Below are 18,934 nucleotides of genomic sequence, written 5' to 3'. Positions count from 1 at the left end.
CAGTTCCATTCAACCATGCCCATGTGCGCTAACATGGAACAGCCTTAAGCTTATTTGTGCTGTCAAGTTTTCTTGCCATAATTTTAAGTGCTACATTAAAAGTGCTTTTCTGTTAATAACCAACATTATATGGTTCAATAGAGCCAATATGTTTGTGGAATTAGAATGTAAAATTGTGGCATAAAGATGACTAGTGTATATCCTGACTAGAACAAAAGCAAAACAGTATTTTGGTTACATCAGGTAGTTTTGGCACAATCACTGTTTGCTATAAAAGGTTGAGGAAACTTTACTATGAGGTTGGATGAAATGCAAAAAATAGTCTTAAGAATACAACTACAACCACTTGATTCATTATCAATACAAAATATCAGGGCTCAAGTCGAGGGTACACGCGGTTTGTTTGTTTGTTTGTTTATTGATTTGATAATGCGCACCAAGCCCTTGGGCAGCTGGGCGCAGCAGTACAAGAAATCTCAAAGCTTAGTTACATTGCCTGTCATAGTTTAGTACATACATGTCGTTACAGTGTGAGGTGCAATGCATGATACAGTACAGTCATTGGATATAAAAGTGGATAGAGTGAGTCAGGTGAGGTAGTCATTACTATTCAAGGAGCATTGAAGGGTGGAACGGATAAGAGTCAGTGTAGCACAATGTAGGTAGTAAGAGCCTATGAATACAGCTAAGAGTAAGAGGAGAAATAAGTCACAGGTGTTTGATAAAAGTTGACAAGGAGAGAGGCGGTTATGAATCATTGGCTCGAAGCCAATTGAGAGCATTAATTCTGAATCTAGTGTATGGTAGTGGGCGTCTAAGGTCAATAGGTAGGGTGTTCCAAGTTTGAGCAGCTTTGATTGGGAAACTAGTTCCTCCGGCTGTGGTAAGTTTGAATCTGGGAATGTCCAGCAGGAAGGTGTTGGCAGATCTCAGGGGTCGGGAAGTGAGTTTCCTGGTGATTTTTTTCAGATAGGTAGGGAGGTGCTAGGTTGTTGAGACATTTGGAAGTGAGGGATATGGTTTTAAGGAGGATTCTGTCCTTTATATTTAGCCAGTGGGCTTCCTGCCTGAATTTAGAGATGTGCTCTCTCTGAGGGATATTCAAGGCTGCTCTTAGAGCGTTATTTTGCAATCTTTGGAGTTCGTCAGTAACATACTTATTGGCACCTGAGTACACCTGAGTTGCACGGAGTCCGCCAGTTTTTTCAGAGGGCTCTTTGATATGCTAATTTCTGGTGACTCCACATTCAATTGGTATGTTAATGAGTCCCCCCACCTTTTTTGTTAGATCTTGACCTCTGAATATGGTCCACTCCTGATACAGATGAATTGCTGCCACCTTACTTAAGAAAACAGTCACCTTCGAATGTGTTATTTAGCTTAGAACACACAGTGAACAGTCCCATATTGTTTCCTGTGCTGAGTGTACATCAGCGGAGTGATGCAATTTTTTAAAACTTTAATGTGGTACTGTAGAGTTTTTCTTTACAGTCTCTTGAGATGTTCAAGAATACATCTGATCAAGTGGGGATATGGAGAAAAATAGAAATACTACACCTATTATTTGTTAAAAAGTCACCCAGAGATGTGCTTAGTAACCTCAAATGCCCCAAACATCAGGGCAGGTTCTTATATTTCGAACATTGTGACAGGATTACAACACTGAGATGACCCTGATATGATAGAAAATGGTTTCTCCCCAGGGCTCAAATAAGATTTGGTAGTGGGAGTATTTTGCTACCTATTTTGTAGTTGGGAGTTAAATGTATTTTTAGGTAGTAAAAAATATATTTTCATTCCCAGTGGGGGTATTTTTTGGTGAGTAAAAATACATTTTAACATTAAACAGATATCTTTTTGTAATCCACACTTCTTTGCAGCTAGTACGTCGTACAAATAAAAAAAAAGATATTTATCTTAACGTTCCTCTTTAGATCAGGTAACCCTAGTTTTAGGCCTTCTTTCCGTGGCACATCCTTTCTGTTACCACTGGTCCAAATATATAGGTGGAGCTTTGTTGGTGGATGCGGGGGAAAACTCTTAAGTGACTGTTCTGTCCCATTTGTTATTTGGAGCATTCTTTACTCGCTATATATTTGTAGGTAGTTTTTGCCTTTTTCAGGGTTAAACGTGTCTGGTAGACAGTAAGCTGTTTATCTGTAGGCCCTATTTCTCCCTATACTTCAGTGGCTGCAGAGATTGAGTAACTAAACAGGGCAAATATAAGCCTAGTGAACCTCATGCCTCATCCAGCGTTGCTTGTATAGGACAAAACCCTTGCTTAGTGCCAGTTTACCAGGCAAATTGCTCTGTAGATAGCCCAGGCATAAGGGTTATGGTCAGGTGCATGACATGGTCGAGTGACCCAAGGAAAACAATCTGACTGTGACAGGCAAACTGATTGACAACCCCTTGTGTTTCATGCATGATCTCCACCAACAACATATCCTTACATGATGCAAGTTCCGTTACTATCCATAATTAAAGGCAGTGATCAGGCTGTCATGCATGTTAACAGTATTTCCTCATTGCCATGATCTAACTAAATTCAGTCCCTCTAGGCTACCTGCTCTTTCAGTTCCAGCTCTTCTTCTCCACTCTGCCATTTCCACCACTACAGACCAAAGTCTGGTACCACAGGCATAAGTACAATATGATAAGCCTCAGCTCAGGTAAACTACTACGCTGGTAATTGCACAAATGCAATAAACAGGACTACATTTATATTCTGGCTTTGTTGATTAATAAACCTTATTGGTGTTGGAGAGGCTCCTGGTTTCACTCCCGTCGGCGGTCCGTGAATGTAGGAAGCAGATTTGGAGATTACCGGAATGGGGCTAGACTACATGACATCACAAGGCCTGCTCCTTGTTTACTATATCAGACTAATTTAATGATTTTACAAAAGGCCCTGTGTACTGCATGCAACTTGTGCAGTGCTAAGATTCTCTTTTCTCCTAAATGCAGCATTGTAAGTTGGATTCTGGCTTATTGAGCGACATAGTGCTTGAAGGCTAGATAGTAAGGCCATTCTATGATGAGATTTAGGTAAATGGGAAGAACATAATTTCCAATTGGCAATAAATCCTATTTCGTTTCCATCTGTCAGCATTAAATCAGTCTTCAGCTCACAACATAAGAAGCTATTCGACTTCTTGATCTCCACTGCTGTCAGTTGGAAACCTACGAAGCTTTGGCACACACGCAGTGGGCCCAATATGCTTTTTCATGAAGGATGATTTCCAACAGGCAATATCTAAGCTGTTTAACCTTTCGTATCACTCTTTGTGGGATCCAATCATAGCATATATGAGCTTCCGGTGACATACCTCCCGGTAGAAACTCACTCATTACATATACATATCCGGACTGACTAATGTCATTTAGGGTCAGGGACTAATACATCTTAAGGATGGCTAATACCAAGCAATTTCATTTTATCCTAAAGTTGAGAATGTGAGGAGCCTTCTCATATACTCAAGCAATCCTTCACTTTAGCACTGGCTTTTGGGTCTACTGATTTCCACGTCAACACATCATGAAGATCCTGCCTCTTCTCGCCTTAGACCACAGAAGTGGAAGTGATGGAATCACGTGTCCTAAGGTGCTTAAACCACTGTAATGCCCTTAACAGAGGCCTTAAAAAAATGATAAATTACCTACAACTGGTCCAAAATCGGACAGCAAGAATTACCATGGGACTCAAACTAAGATATCACATCACCTTGCACTTAAGACACTATACTGACTACCTGGAGGGTACAGAAATACGTTAAAAGTTCTTTGCACACTGTACATTCTGGTTATGTTATGTTACTTACTTGTACACTGCACCAATCACCACAGTATTGGTCTTACCGTGCTGAGGCTTGCCAGAAGTGTGGCGTATTGTGCCCATGCTCAAGGTACCTAGACCATAGGGTGTGGAGGAAAGGAAACAGAAAGGGGTGATGTGTTGGGGGAAGAAGGGTACAGATAGAACAAACAGGAGGTTCAACAAACATGAGTGGGGTTACTTAAGGAAATAACGGTAGTGTTTGCGATAGGTTTTTTGCAAACTGAGACAGCCAAAGTAGATCATTGATGATGAGTTTGGAGGGTAAATTCTACGGTGTCTAAGGGAGAAGGACATATTTACTTAAGGGGAGAATCAGAGAGACAAACCGGAATTATTAAGGGTAGTGTGCAGCTGTGTTATGTTATGTTAGCTTTTATACTGCGCACCTCAACAATGTAGTGGTCTTAGAGCGCCAAAACCTTGTCCGTATGGGTGAACTGTGACCCTACCCAGCCTGTAAAGCAGACCGTGGTCTGTGGAGAGAGAGGAAATGAGGATCAAGGTAAGCGGGAATTAGCAACAGCTGGAGAAAATCAGTGATAGACCAGAAGACAAAGGTGACGATGGGACGAGAGGATAGCATGAGGATTGAATGGTAGCATTAGCTTGGATGCATGTGACATAGCATGGTTTTAGACCAAACGGTCATGACAAAAGTAAGAAGCTGTCTCTAATGGGCAAATCAATTATCTTGTCAGTTATGAGTGAAGTGTGTTGTAGGTTTAATTATAAGTAAGGTTATGGATGTATGATAGCCTGTTAAGAATCTCCAAAAGAGACCTGGTTTGACAAGATCAGTTGCCCGTTGAGCACGTAGTGTAGCCGAAGAATTCTTATTGACAATGTAACTCCCAAAAGTATTAATGGACTGTTTGGGAGGGAGATTGTCCGGAAGAAGGAATTAGCCCCGGAACACAGCTGTCTGCACAGAAAGGAAAACAATATCAGACTACTGGTAACAGGATAAATATTAGGCAATTCCTTCAGAAAAAGTTTCACTAACTCACGTAATGGGAAAAACCTCTGGCTGTGGGATTTCAGGCTAGTTCGTTGCGTAATCCTGTAGCAAAGATAAGACAGGAGAGTAACCTTAGATGACTGTAGTAGAAAAAAGGATAATACTTGTAAATTTCAGAACAGCCCATGAGCTTACCCTCTCCGTCCCGAAAGCCAGTGATGTGGTGAGACATAGTCCGATGAAAACCAATGGTCCGTGAAGAAAGAAATCCAGAGCAGAGAACAATCCAACCTATACCTGTACCCGCCGGCACATGGACGCCTAATGTGTGTAAGGAAGTCTCTAGTCCACACACAAACGTTAGAGTGTAAGTTCCCCAAGTCAGATCCGATCCGGCGTAGAAAAGTTTGTGAAGAAGCAAAGTTCTGTGAGCAAACAGCCGAGCAAAGAGGATTCCTGAAGCGGTTGAAACCCAGGTGTCAGGCAGGTGTCAGGCAAGTTCCAAGATAACACACATCAAAACATAGAGAAAATGCAAGTGGTTGTAGCGTTCCGTAGTCAAGGTAAACAAGATATCATAGTTCGACGAAGCCAAGGGAAAATGCGAAAAACAATCCGGTCAGCAGAAAAAGGGTCAAAATACACATGAGCAAATAGTCCAGTACATAGTACAAGGGAGCTCCAAACAAAATCAGAACTGGCGTTCGGTAGTCATGGGCAGAGCTTTATAGAATGCCATGTGATCGTCCAAGAGGACACTGTGAACGCCGTAGCTCAGCACGTAGGTAACCTGGCAACCAACGTTTCCACGCCAAGCCCCAACAACGTCTGAATGAGTGAAAGCGTGGGGAAACGTTGCGTTTACATACAGGCTTAGGTGAAGTCAGCATAGCAGTGCCTGGACGAGCCAAAAGTTTACGTTTAGAGTAACAGAATGATTTCGAAGAGGAGCATCTAGTTCCTGATTTCCTGACAGTATCCTCCCCCAAAGAAGCATCCCCTCCACGAGAGGCGAGAAAACGGGCCAAAAGATCCGGAGCATGTAGATTGGATTCAGGCTCCCAGGTGCGGTCCTCAGGACCGTAACCCTTCCAATCGATTAGAAACAACCGAACCCCCCGGGAGACCTTAGTATCCAGTATGTCCTGAACCTCATATTCCACCTCACCGTGCACCTTGATCGGAGGAGGATGAACAGGGAGCCTGTTACCTTCGGCACAGGGCTTCAAAAGTGACACGTGAAAAACAGGATGGATCTTCCATGATTCAGGCAACTCCAGTCTGACAGCAGATGGATTTATAATCTCCCGGATACGATAAGGACCCACAAACCTAGGCTTCAAACAACTCCTTACGGGGATGCGAAGGTGTTTAGTAGAGAGCCAAACCGACATACCGGGATGGTAATCGGGAGCAGGAGACCTATGACGGTCTGCGTATTTCTTCGAGCGTTCCTGAGCCTCCCTCAGATGGCAATGAACCTGAGGGTTACATCAGCGATATCTCGGAGACTGTCCTGAACAGCCGGATTATCAGAAAGTACCGGAAGATCCACTGGTAATGAGCGTGGGTGATACCCATATAATGCATAGAAAGGAGTTGACCCCGTTGACGTATGGACCGAGTTGTTGTAGGCAAACTCGGCCGCCCCCAATACTGACAACCATGATTCCTGATGTTGCAAAGTCAAACAACGAAGATACTGCTCAAGGGTAGCATCCAAGCGCCCTGTTTGACCATCTGTTTATGGATGGTAAGCGCTAGAATATCGTCCAACTACCCCCAGAGACATAGTAAGATGCCGCCAGAAACGGCAGGTGAACTGTGAGCCTCTATCGGAGATTATGATATCAGGTAACCCAAAGAAACGAAATATGTGGCGAAGGAATAGGTCCGCCAAGGCAGGAGCCGTAGGCAAGCCTTGACACGGGACAAAAACTGCGACCTTCGTAAAGGAATCAATGGTTACTCATAGAGTGTCGAACCCCTGGATGGATGGCAGTTCCACTATAAAGTCCATAGAGATCATAGCCCAGGGTTTCTTAGGAATCAGAAGAGGGCATAGCAAACCCATGGGCTTCATAGTCTTGGACTTGCAGTGGGCACATATAGCACATGTAGATATGTAATTCGAAACATCCTTCTGCATCGAAGGCCACCAACACCATCTCTTGAGTTGTTCAAGTGTCTTGCGTAGTCCCGGATGAGCAGCAACCAAGGAATCCTGACACCAACTTAATGCGGTCCGTCTGGACTCCATGTCGGGAAGAAACAAACGACTGTGTACATAAGGCATTGCATTAACAATCTCCATTTTGTGTTGCTCTATTTCGAAGGGATTGTGTCCTCTGACGTATTCCTTATCTTTGATAGATCATCTCCCAGCTTGCTGGCCTCGGAAAAAAAATTTCAGTAAAGGGCGCTGCACGTCGACGTCCCTCGAGCCGATGTCCCTCGACGGCCTCCGTATCGGCACTGACGTCACTATGCATATAAATAGACTCGCACAGCGTCCGTTGCTCAGTTCTGTTTTTCTGCGCTTCGTGGGGCCTCGGAATATCGTTCTTCAGTCGAATATATCAATATATTCCTCGTAAATACGACTCGTACTCGATGGCTTCCTCACCCGAACCGACGACTCCACGGTCCGGCTTCAAAAAATGTCGAGACGGTGGAAAGAAAATGTCATTGACGGATCCTCACAGGATCTGTTTGTGGTGCCTGGGAATCGAGCACCATTGTTCGGAGTGCGAGGACTGCATGTCCATGACGGCAAAAGCCTTGAAGGAGCGTAAGGGGAAGCTCGAGAGAGGTAAGGCAGTTAAAACTTCTTCGCAAGTTTCCTCGGCGGAGTCGAAACATTCGTCTCCTTGCCATCATAAAAGACATTCTCGTTCTAGGTCTCGAAGCAGTTCCCATCACTCTTTGAGATCTAAGCATTCAAAAAAGAGACGTCGAAGATCCCCTTCCTCGTCTTCGTCTTCTTCAGTTTCCCCAAAAAGGGTCTCCTGCCCCACAAAACATAGCTCTCAGGCTGAGTGGGAGGAATTCAGGAAAAAGATGCTAAGCGTCTTCGAGAAAGCGGCCTCGACCCCCTCGAAGACTGCTGAGGGTGATACCCTGGGTGAAAGACCCAAACAATCAAAAAGCCGTGAGTCGCAGTACCCGGCGAAAGAAGCCACTCGAGAGCGTCACAAACCCTCGAGTAAAGGCAAAGTTGCGTCTTCGATGCCGTCGTCGAAGATACCTTCGATACATAGATCGGTGTCGTTGACGCCGTTATCCAAGGGTTCTTCGACGCAAAGGTCAGTCGAGTCTTCGACGCCGACGTCGACGCCGAGAAAGGATAAACCCACGGCCACCTCACAGCCAGTGGCCATGCCCAGAGCCTCGAGCACGAGAATGTCGTCGACAACCTCGAGTAGAATCCCGATACTCTCGAGTTCATCGAGGCCTCTACCACCTTTCTCGACGCCTTTTTCGATGGCTTCGATGGCTTTGAAGCCTTTAACGTCCGCGTCGACGACGTCGACGTTTTCTCAGCCAATCATGACAAACTTGGCTCCTTCTGCCCTGGAAATGGGATTTATACCATTTTCAAAACCTGATCACTCCAGGGTCTTATCTTCTATTTATGAAGAAGGGGAGGATTCAGATTAGGAAAGACCTTTTGAGTTGCAGGGATCTGAGAGGAATTTACCTCTGAGGAAGGTAGGTTGAAAGACCTCCATGAAACCCTACAGGAAGCAAGTGGGTTGGACACTTCCTCAGAGGTGGAATTTGCCACACCAGACCCAGGGGAACATGCTGAAACCCCTTATAGAACATTGATGGTAAGGATAATAGAGTTTATGGGATGGTCCACACCCTCACCTGCTTTTCAGCAAGATGACCTCACAGGCATCTTGGTCGAAGGCCCACAGGAGGATCCTGTGGTGCCATTTCATGCGGCATTATAAAGGAGAATATTGGCAAACTGGGAAACACCTGAGGTAATCCCGGCAGTTAACAAAAAATTATCAGCTAAATATCGGGTGTCTTCTGCTGACCCTGAATATTTATCCAAACACCCACCTCTGGAGAGTCTGGTTGTTCAGGCAGCTACTTCAGTAGGTAGTAAATCGGCTTACCCTACTGTTCCACAGGACAGGGATGATAAGAGATATGACTCTATGGCCAAAAAAGTATTTTCCGCATGTAGCATGGCGTTGAAATCCATCAATGCTACTTGTACGCTCGCAAGGTTCAGCCACACACTTTGGGAGTGTGCTTCATCAGCGGCTGACTGCCTCCCGGAGGGAGAAGAAAGGGAAGCGTTTCTCAACATCATTAAGGATGGTAAGGACGCGATGTGCGAATCCCTTCAGACTGGCATCGATTCTGCTGACAGTATCAGCAGGGCCATGGCGGCAAGTACAACAACCAGGAGATTTGCTTGGTTGTGAAAGTCTGGTTTTGCTCCAGATGTGCAAAGCAGACTCTTGAATATGCCATTTGACGGCTCTTCTTTGTTTGGTAAGAAGGCGGATGACAGTTTAGAAAAACTACAAACATTAAAGGCAGCAGCAAAATCCTTAGGAGCTGCAATCCGTCAGACACCATATCGCCCCTCAGGAACCTCTTGGAGAGGTAAGTCCTTTCGCTTCTATTCCGGATTCGGAAAGGGCAGAGGACAGCCGGTTCAAAGGGGTCTGAAGAAATTCACCCGAGGTGGACGGGGTAAAAACACAAAAGCCGCAGCAGCAGTAGGTGCCTCTTTACCCTCGGCATCTGCATCAGCCGCCTCCAAACCGCTCTGAGGACTCTCTTCACAAAACACCAGTAGGGGGCAAGTTAACTCAACATCTGACGGAATGGCAGGCTATTACGTCAGATGCTTGGGCATTGGAGACAGTTGCCCAAGGTTACTGCCTGCCTTTTCTACGCATCCCTCAGAGTCATCCACCGGGGAACAGCTCTCTGAAAGTTCCAGATCCGCTCCTCTTGCAGGAAATGTTAGACCTGCTAGAGAAAGGTGCCATAGAACCGGTACCTGTAGTGGAGAGGAACAAGGGCTGGTACGCCCCCTAATTTCTCATACCGAAGAAAGATGGAGGACTGAGACCTATCATGGACTTACGAGAATTGAACAAGTTCCTCAGGAAGGACAAGTTCAAGATGGTAACTCTCTCTCAGATCTTTCAGGCCCTCCAGCTCCAGGACTGGCTGGTATCTCTGGACCTCCAGGATGCTTATTTCCATGTGCCAATCCATCTCAAACAAAGGAAATACCTGAGGTTCGCAATTGGCGGCTCTCATTATCAATTTCGAGTTCTGCCATTTGGGCTGACCTCTGCCCGAGGGTCTTCACCAAGCTAATGTCGGTAGTGGCTGCAAGTCTAAGGAGGGAAGGGACCCACATCTACCCCTACCTGGACGATTGGCTGATCAGAGCTGTATCTTCGGAACAAGCTCAGATTCAGCTAGATTATGTCTGCCACTTCCTTCACAAACTGGGCTTCTCCCTCAATTTAAAGAAGTCACAGATGATACCATCACAGAGACTCCAGTTCATTGGAGCGGTCCTGGACACTTCCCTGGGGAAAGCCTCGCCACCAGAGGTGAGGGCTCAAGACATTCTGCAGATGGTCACCAAGTTTCAAAATGCCCAACGTCTCCCAGCCTTTGACTTTTTGAGGTTGCTAATCCTCATGGCATCCTGCATCTTCCTTGTGCCAGAGGCTCGCCTGAGAATGAGATCTCTTCAGTGGGCACTGAGAACTCAGTGGTCACAATTCTCAGGGAGAATGACAGACCTCCTTCAGATTCCGGACAAGGTGGCTCGAGACCTTCAGTGGTGGGCCTGCCAGAAAAACATCTTGAAGGGGGAACTGTTTTGGCAACCATGGCCGGAGATAACAGTAGTCACAGATGCCTCACTCACGGGTGGAGAGCCCATACCAACGACTTGACCATCAGCGGTCGTTGGTCTCCATCGGTGTCCAGACTACATATCAACCTGTTAGAGCTGAGAGCAATCAGACTAGCGCTGAAAGCTTTTCTGCCATCTGTACAAGGGAAAAATGTCCTGATAATGACGGACAACACAGTGGCCATGCACTACCTCAACAAAAGAGGAGGCATAGGATCACTGCCACTGTGCAGAGAGGAAATGCAGCTCTGGTTTTGGGCAATTCAAGAAGGAATCTCTCTATCGGCAGTCCACCTAGCCGGAGAGAAGAACTTGACGGCGAACACTCTGATCAGGCAGGGCACAGTCTCCCATGAGTGGGAACTAGCTCAGGAAGTCCTTCAGGAGATCTTCGCCCTTTGGGCAACCCCTCAGGTGGATCTGTTTGCCACCAGTAGCAACAGAAAGTGCGATCTGTTTTGTTCAAGGGAATTTCTCCCGAGAGGAGCTCTAGGGGACGCGTTCGTAGTGGACTGGGAGTTTCCACTCCTGTACACGTTTCCACCAGTCCCTGTCATCCCTCAAATGATGAGGAGGTTGAGAAGATTCCGGGGAACCATGATCCTAATTGCCCCAGACTAGGCCAGGAGAACGTGGTACCCGGACCTTCTGAACATGTCGATGAAAACCAATGGTCCGTGAAGAAAGAAATCCAGAGCAGAGAACAATCCAACCTATACATGTACCCGCCGGCACGTGGACGCCTAATGTGTGTAAGGAAGTCTCTAGTCCACACACAAACGTTAGAGTGTAAGTTCCCCAAGTCAGATCCGATCCGGCGTAGAAAAGTCTGTGAAGAAGCTAAGTTCCGTGAGCAAACAGCCGGGCAAAGAGGATTCCTGAAGCGGTTGAAACCCAGGTGTCAGGCAGGTGTCAGGCAAGTTCCAAGCTAACACACAGCAAAACGTAGAGAAAATGCAAGTGGTTGTAGCGTTCCGTAGTCAAGGTAAACAAGAGATCATAGTTCGACGAAGCCAAGGGAAAATGCGAAAAACTATCCGGTCAGCAGAAAAAGGGTCAAAATACACATGAGCAAATAGTCCGTGATACAAGGGAGCTCCAAACAAAATCAGAAGCAGCGTTCGGTAGTCATGGGCGGAGCTTTATAGAATGCCACGTGATCGTCCAACAGGACGCTGTGAATGCCGTACCTCAGCACGTAGGTAACCTGGCAACCAACGTTTCCAAGCCAAGCCCCAATAACGTCTGAATGAGTGAAAGCGTGGGGAAACGTTGCGTTTACATACAGGCTTAGGTGAAGTCAGCATAGCAGTGCCTGGCCGAGCCAAAAGTTTACGTTTAGAGTAACAGAATGATTTTGAAGAGGAGCATCTAGTTCCTGATTTCCTGACATAGCCTTGAGATGTTCTCAAGAGTTCCTGGATGTTGTGGAGGCTTATAGACCAAATATTCGTATTATGTTCCTTATGGGGAGTCCTTGAGAGACCTAATGCTACGGAGCATGCTGAAAGACTCGTTGGATGACAGAAAAGGCAGAATTGACTAACGAGTCCCAACACCTGGAGCCATTCTCTGATAGCATCCCATGGTGGGGAGAGAATGAGAGTGGACACTAATGTTTCAGGAAGCCCTGTCCTTGTCCTATGCTATAGGGGACCATAGGAAAATGATGAAAATGTGAATTACTGTGCCAAGTTCTGGCTGGTGAAGTAGATAAATACATACATACATTAAATACATAGGAGCCTGTGCTCCTTCTGGCTATGGAAGCATTCTGGCTGGTAGGCCATAGTGCAATATTCTTATTAGTAAATCTTGCATTGCTATTAAATATTATAGCTAGTAAAGCAACATCCTCCAATAAAACAAACCACAACCCCAACAAGAGCACCCTACTATAGAACATGGAAGGCAAAGAAACCCTGTGGTTAGAGCGGAAAATTCTACCCTGTCTTCTGAGCCTACCTACCTGACAAAGGACTCCTATCATATATTTCCACAATGCATGCCACTCATTAACAAGTTGAAAAATGTAATTATTCACAGCCAGTTAAGATAACATAAGAAATGCAGGGCAAGCCCTCCTACCTAGATCAGATTCCTACTCGGGATAGTCCTGGTATGCCTGACCCTCTCCCCCATAACTCCATCCAGTTAAGAAGATGCCAGTCACATCCACTATGCATCACACCTACCCCTCATGTTCCTCCACACACTAAAAAAGAAATTAGCTAGTGCTCATAGTGCTGATAAAAGCAGAAAGAGAACTGTTGTGATAAAAATAGGGTAAGGGTAACTACAATGTACCTAATAGCACACAGTTAAAGATGAATCAACCATGCTACTATGCCATGGTACTATGTCAATGATGTGAGCATACTGCCAATAAGCAAGCGCCAAATACGAAATGCAAAGCCCAGGTTGAAGAGAGACTTCGGTCAGTTGCAGATCGAATGCAAAGGCAAAATCTGGAAGTAAATCGATTCTTTATTGCTGACAGATCTTTCAGCCGAAGTATGTGTGAATGTTGGAAATTGGAGAGCAACCATGTGCCAACTTTCATAGAAAAGGACCCCCCAAACCAGTTAAGGGAACCAACCCAGAGATTAAGAGCATCTAGATCTAGAATCCCCCCAGGCAAACTTTAAACGCCAATGAAGGTCAAGAAGTTCGAGATAACCCACTACATAAAGCTGTATCCCTAAAGAGTCGGATGAAAACGTTAGCGAAATATGTTCAGTATATAAGGGCATATCCTAGGTTATCAAAAGTGCGCCCAGAAAAAGCTACTACTTACTTGGCAAACTCTGAAAAGACCCTGCCCACAGGAACAAGTGTGGAAAGGGCATGAAGCCCAGATACAAAATCAAGCCACAATGTGTGCCAGGCTACACTCGAAACAAGATGGCGAGGCAACACAGGAAGGACCGAGAGAGCAAAACATGCGAGCACCAGCAAAGAACCCTGGTATAAGGAACGATACGAGCTATCTCCCTCGTGAGGTTTAAACCCGTTAATAGGGCATGTCCTCCTGATGCGCGTCCACAAGCAGTGCAGGAAAGGTACAGTTGCATGGAAAAAGACACCAACTATGCGATCCAGCATTATCGATGTTAAGCACAATAACTACCAGGATATTACGGTCTAAAAATAACACACAATGAAACTATGGGATAGCTGGACATAGCTTGGAAACAGCAAAGGAGATAACCGGTTTAGAAGAATATAAAAGTAAGAACATGGCCGCTATCTCTCTCAATTACACCAGGCCATTACTTAAATGCATCTAAAACCCAAGCCAAGGAGTAAAGTAACACAATACAGCTCAAAGTAATCTCAACAGATTCCCCTGAATCAAAAACCTAATAAATTACTGGATTGCAGGAATCAGTGAAAGATAAAACAGATTGTCTGAGTGATGGACTTGTGAAGAGCTAAAGCAGGCCCTTCAAGTGTGTCAGTTTTTATTGCCTGGGAGTAGGTTTCATTTCTCCCACAAATAAAATCTAGAATGCAAATTCTAGAACTGCCAAGCCTAGTGGTCGAAAGAGGCCAAACTAACGTATACTGTGTGAAAGACAAAAGTGGACAGAGACAAATAGGATAAATGGAGTGGAATGGGGCATATGTCTGTGTTTCTTTATGCAGTGGCATTTTGGCACCTTTAGTGCGATATTTTAGTCTTTATCTCAGTGGCAGTCAGGCTTTGAGGCCCTTGGTAATGCCTATGTGTCAGGTCAGTGTTAACGTGGGCTCATACAAAACACACTAATTATGCAGACGACACCCAGATCCTTATCCCAATCCAGGGAGACTACGACAAAGACACTAACCTCATAAACAAAATCTATCAAATTATACAAACGTGGATGGCCACCCACGGTCTATGTCTGAACGACGCTTTTAATCATTGGGTTCACCAGCAAACTAAACAAACTCTCCCACATGTACAAATCCATCACCATTGATGGTATTAAAATCAATGTAGCCAAGGAAGTTAAAACCTTAGGCTTTGATTTAGACTCAGCCCTGAACCTTAACAAGCAAGTAAATGCCACAGCATCAGCTACAAGTTACACTTGCAAACTAATCCATCCATGTAAACCATTTCTGACCACTGATAGCTGTCCAATATTGCACAGGCTTTAATCCTATCGAAACTAGACTACTGCAACACACTTTACCCTGGCACTAGCAAACACAACACTAATAAACTCCAAACCCTGCGGAACAACGCCCTTAGAACAGCCTTAGGCATTCCCAAAGGACAACAAATATTTGACCAAAGGAGATCCGCCAAATGGTTGTCCATCAATGACAGAATCAAACTTAAAACACTAAACATTACACACAACTGTCTCAATAACAAAGCACCTGCTTACCTCACAGAGAAATTCACTAAGCATACATCTGAACATCCCATCAGAAAGGCTCAAGCCAACAGTATCAGAATCCCCAACTTCAATCTGAAAAGAAGTGGAGGCTCAAGTTTCCCAGTACTGGCAGCTCAACTATGGAACTCAATCCCAGACTCCTTAAGAGCCACACCTTCCTTCCACTCCTTCAAAACCAATGATAACTCTGGCTACACACCAGCGACTGCTGACGCATAAGCCTTTGACCGGTCTCTATGCACCAATACACATGTGTTGCTCTTAACATACCTATGTTAATTCTCTTCTCTATATACTTCTGCTATTCCTATATGTTGCCTATAACTGCAAATGTAAACCCTATATATGTAACCGTAACCTTACTTGTGTTATACATGTACATACTAATGCTAACCTTCTACTCTGCACACTACTGTTACTCTTATATGTTACTTTAAGCTGTTAATATAAATGTAAATATAACCCAAGATGTACCTGTAACCTCAGATGTAAATGTAACCTAAGATGCAACTGTAACCTAAGACTTCATAAGCGCCCAGTTGCCTAACGCCCCGGTGCACTCTACAAATAAATAAACAATACAATACAATTTTAACATTCCAAAGCAGCAAGGTCTTTTCTTTGTGCTGATCACCCTGTCCATACCACAATTACTTACAAACAGTTTATTGCCTGGACTGTTATTTAATTAAGCACCATCAAATGAGAGAACAAAAAAAGTTGAAATATTAGTAAATAGTTTTCTTCTTATTCTATCCACTATTAGACAGGCGGTACATCAGCACTGACTAGGAATAGGTTTCAAAACAGGCTTGTTCTTCTGCTTTACGATAGGTCCAGGCAATCAGGCTAAATCTATAGACAACCTAGGAAGTCAGAATTGCTTTCCAGATACGTGACAGGACGGTACCAGGACTTGTTTTCTTTTTACCTCCTGAGACATCATAGATCACAGGATTTCTCACGAGCATTACCTATGCTCGGCTGAGCAAATAACCTTTGGGTTTGTCGGCCCCCTCTTTTTCGTTTTACTCTATGTATAGAGAATACCTGTTGGAACTGCTGGCTTTTTTAAATGAGGGTGGGATTTGAACTATGGCTTCTCTGGGAGCAATGCCCTACGGGGGCTACTTGGATGTTTTTGATTGTTGCAAGGGCTTTTACCAGATGGTTATAGAATTGTGGCAGCCTGAATTCCTCTTGGGTTTAGGCCTACCTATTCTGGTAGTCATTGTGTATTGTACAGTCTTGTCTATAATTCTCAAACTGGGCTGCATTTAGATTGACCTGTTAAAAGGGGCAGCAGAGGAATCTTAGTTTCGGGACGGGTGTTTGGTCTGCCCACAATTTACATTTGCAGGTGTACTTTAGGCAGTATGACCCTTTTAAAGAATAGAATGCTTCTCATGGTTATTAATGATTTATGTGGTTGTTTTGTGTGGTGCTGCATGTCACTTTATAACAATAATAATATTACAATGATTATTATTATGATTATTTATTTCATATTTATTTATTTATTTGGATTTGTAGCGTGCACTACAGCCCAAAGGCATCGAGGCGCTGTAATGCGCAGCTCATCCCATGGGCCTTTCCAGCTGCTACAAACTGGTTATCTGCCTTGTGTATAGTAGCATGATATTAATGTTGATATAACATATTTATTAAACAACATACATACCAAGCTCATAAAACAAAACTATCTCAAAGGCCAACCGTTGATTGTGGGAGACTGGAACTAGGTAGAAGGGAACTACTGCTAGACCGTTCTTCCCTTCCATGGCACCCATTGGGACAGACAGGTAGCATGACGGAAAGAGTTGAGGAGCTGGGAGCAGAAAGGCATGATGAATGGACGAGCACACAAGGTAAGCAGGCCGGGACTTTGTGTAGGGTGGAGGGCAGGCAAATGGTGGGAAGTGAGGTAGGGGTCCAGGAGGGAAGATATCGGTGTCCCCCACAATACCTGTCCAAGTTATTGTGACCGCATTTGGTGAACGGCTGTTTTACCACATTCCTTCACTGCATTTCTTATGGCGGTGTAGGGTTTGGGTATGTTTTAAATGGGGGGTTGTTGGGGAGTTGTAGGAGTTATTGCCTTGATTAAAAAAAAATCTGTGAAACAACCACACACTGACTTGTACCAGATCTGTCCCACACATTAGGGTGCTCAGAGTGTGTGCTGATACCATGAGGTAAAACCTGCATTTTGTGCTCTCTCATTGGCTGGAAGGCCATTTTACATCAACTTCCTGGACAGGTGCTACTAATTTTAAACAATATGTTTTTGATGTTCCTAGTCACTTCCTTTGCATTGAGTAACCCCAGTCTAAGATTTCCGGATAAAGGCAAGCTGCCTAACATTAAAATGACTTGTCCTTTTGATAGAAGAATATATTTTGGTGTTTACAAGTTGCCCTCTTTCTCGTATAAGTGTTGTAATATCTAAACACGTGTTGCAAATTTTCGTCTGATTACAGAATCAAACCCTACAATTCTCGTTGATGTATAGAAACAACCATACAGAATCTTAGTTGTTATCAGACATGATAATGATGGACTGCCCGTGTGCATTTTGGGTAGTTTTTCACTAAACAGGGATCTGTTAAGGTAATTCAAGGTAATGGGAAAATATTCTCAGTGCCAATCAATCAACATGAATTGAACACAATCTTCACATTGTTCAGTTTTTTCCTGAAGATGTCAGTGGGTGATAAACCTTCAACTCCCACCAATCTGAACAGGGTAGTTATCCGTTTGTATTGAAGATCCAGTAATTCAGACTCTTTCAGTTTTCGTCCGCTTACATTTCTAAAAGTTGTGTGCATTTCTTTCAGCATTGAAATCGGAAGGCGATGACTACTATATTAATGGCGCTTGGACGATTGACTGGCCTAGAAAGTTTGACGTTGCTGGAACAGCTTTTCATTACAAGAGACCCACAGATGAGCCTGAATCTTTGGAAGCTTTAGGACCCACAGCAGAAATTCTCAATGTGATGGTAAATCTTCAGAGAAATTCATTTTTATTCTTTCACAATATTAAGTCTTAGAAACATAAGAAATGAGTGATTGTAATGAGTGTACATTGGACTTGCAGGCAAATGTACAAAATATGAACATATACAAATAAAATATCTTGCATGCAAAATAGGTTTATTTCTTCTTTTTTATTTTCAAAATCTTATTTCATTATCATTTTGTCAATAATGAAACAAGTCAAACATTACTATCATCCATAGCATATTAGGATTGGGGTTGGAAGCCTGTGGTGGAAATGTTCGAGGGAGAAAAGACAGAAAGTTATTTTTCCAAAAAATAACTTTCGGTCTATTCTCCCCTGAACATGTCAAACTTTGCCGAAATGATCCTAAACCAAAACATAGTCTGGATCTGGAGCTCCATCAGGCTATTACTCATATTTAGTGAAGAAAGGGAGCCAAGCTATTCGATATTAGTTTAGATCTTCTGAAGCCATTCCTTTTCTGAGGGTATCCTGTTTCACTTCCAATTCTGAGCCATACAACACCTGGCAGCTACCAGTAGGGTGGGGACCAAGTGCCCCCCTCCTTCTTGCACCTTGTCCTTCTCATAACCCCCAAACAGCAGCCACCATGGTGAAAGCTGCCTATAAACTCAATCGAACCCTTTGATCCATGCGAGGATCCCCCCATATATTTGTATATGGACACACCTCCATTATATATGGAAATAATCTGCACCCGCGCTGTTGCACCTCAAACACTGTGAATCCACCCTGGTATACATCTTGGCTATGATGACTGGAGAATATCCCAGTTAAGTAACAGTTTTATTGCCTGCATCCTATATTGT

General features: G+C 44.2%; 1 protein-coding gene across 1 annotated transcript in view; it reads left to right on the top strand.

The window, feature by feature from the left end:
- The window catches only part of ADAMTS6 (ADAM metallopeptidase with thrombospondin type 1 motif 6), a 2,426,739-nt gene that overhangs the window by 1,981,570 nt on the left and 426,235 nt on the right, over window positions 1–18,934 (top strand). The window contains exon 19 of the mRNA XM_069627350.1: window positions 17,939–18,102. Coding sequence (XP_069483451.1) covers window positions 17,939–18,102 — 164 coding nt within the window. The remainder of the gene's footprint in view (window positions 1–17,938; window positions 18,103–18,934) is intronic.

This window comes from Ambystoma mexicanum, chromosome 6p (genome assembly GCF_040938575.1).
Source record: "Ambystoma mexicanum isolate Mex_15411 chromosome 6p, UKY_AmexF1_1, whole genome shotgun sequence".
NCBI lineage: Eukaryota > Metazoa > Chordata > Amphibia > Caudata > Ambystomatidae > Ambystoma > Ambystoma mexicanum.
Note: the sequence above shows the minus strand (reverse complement) of the source record. Positions and strands in the feature narration are given on the sequence as shown.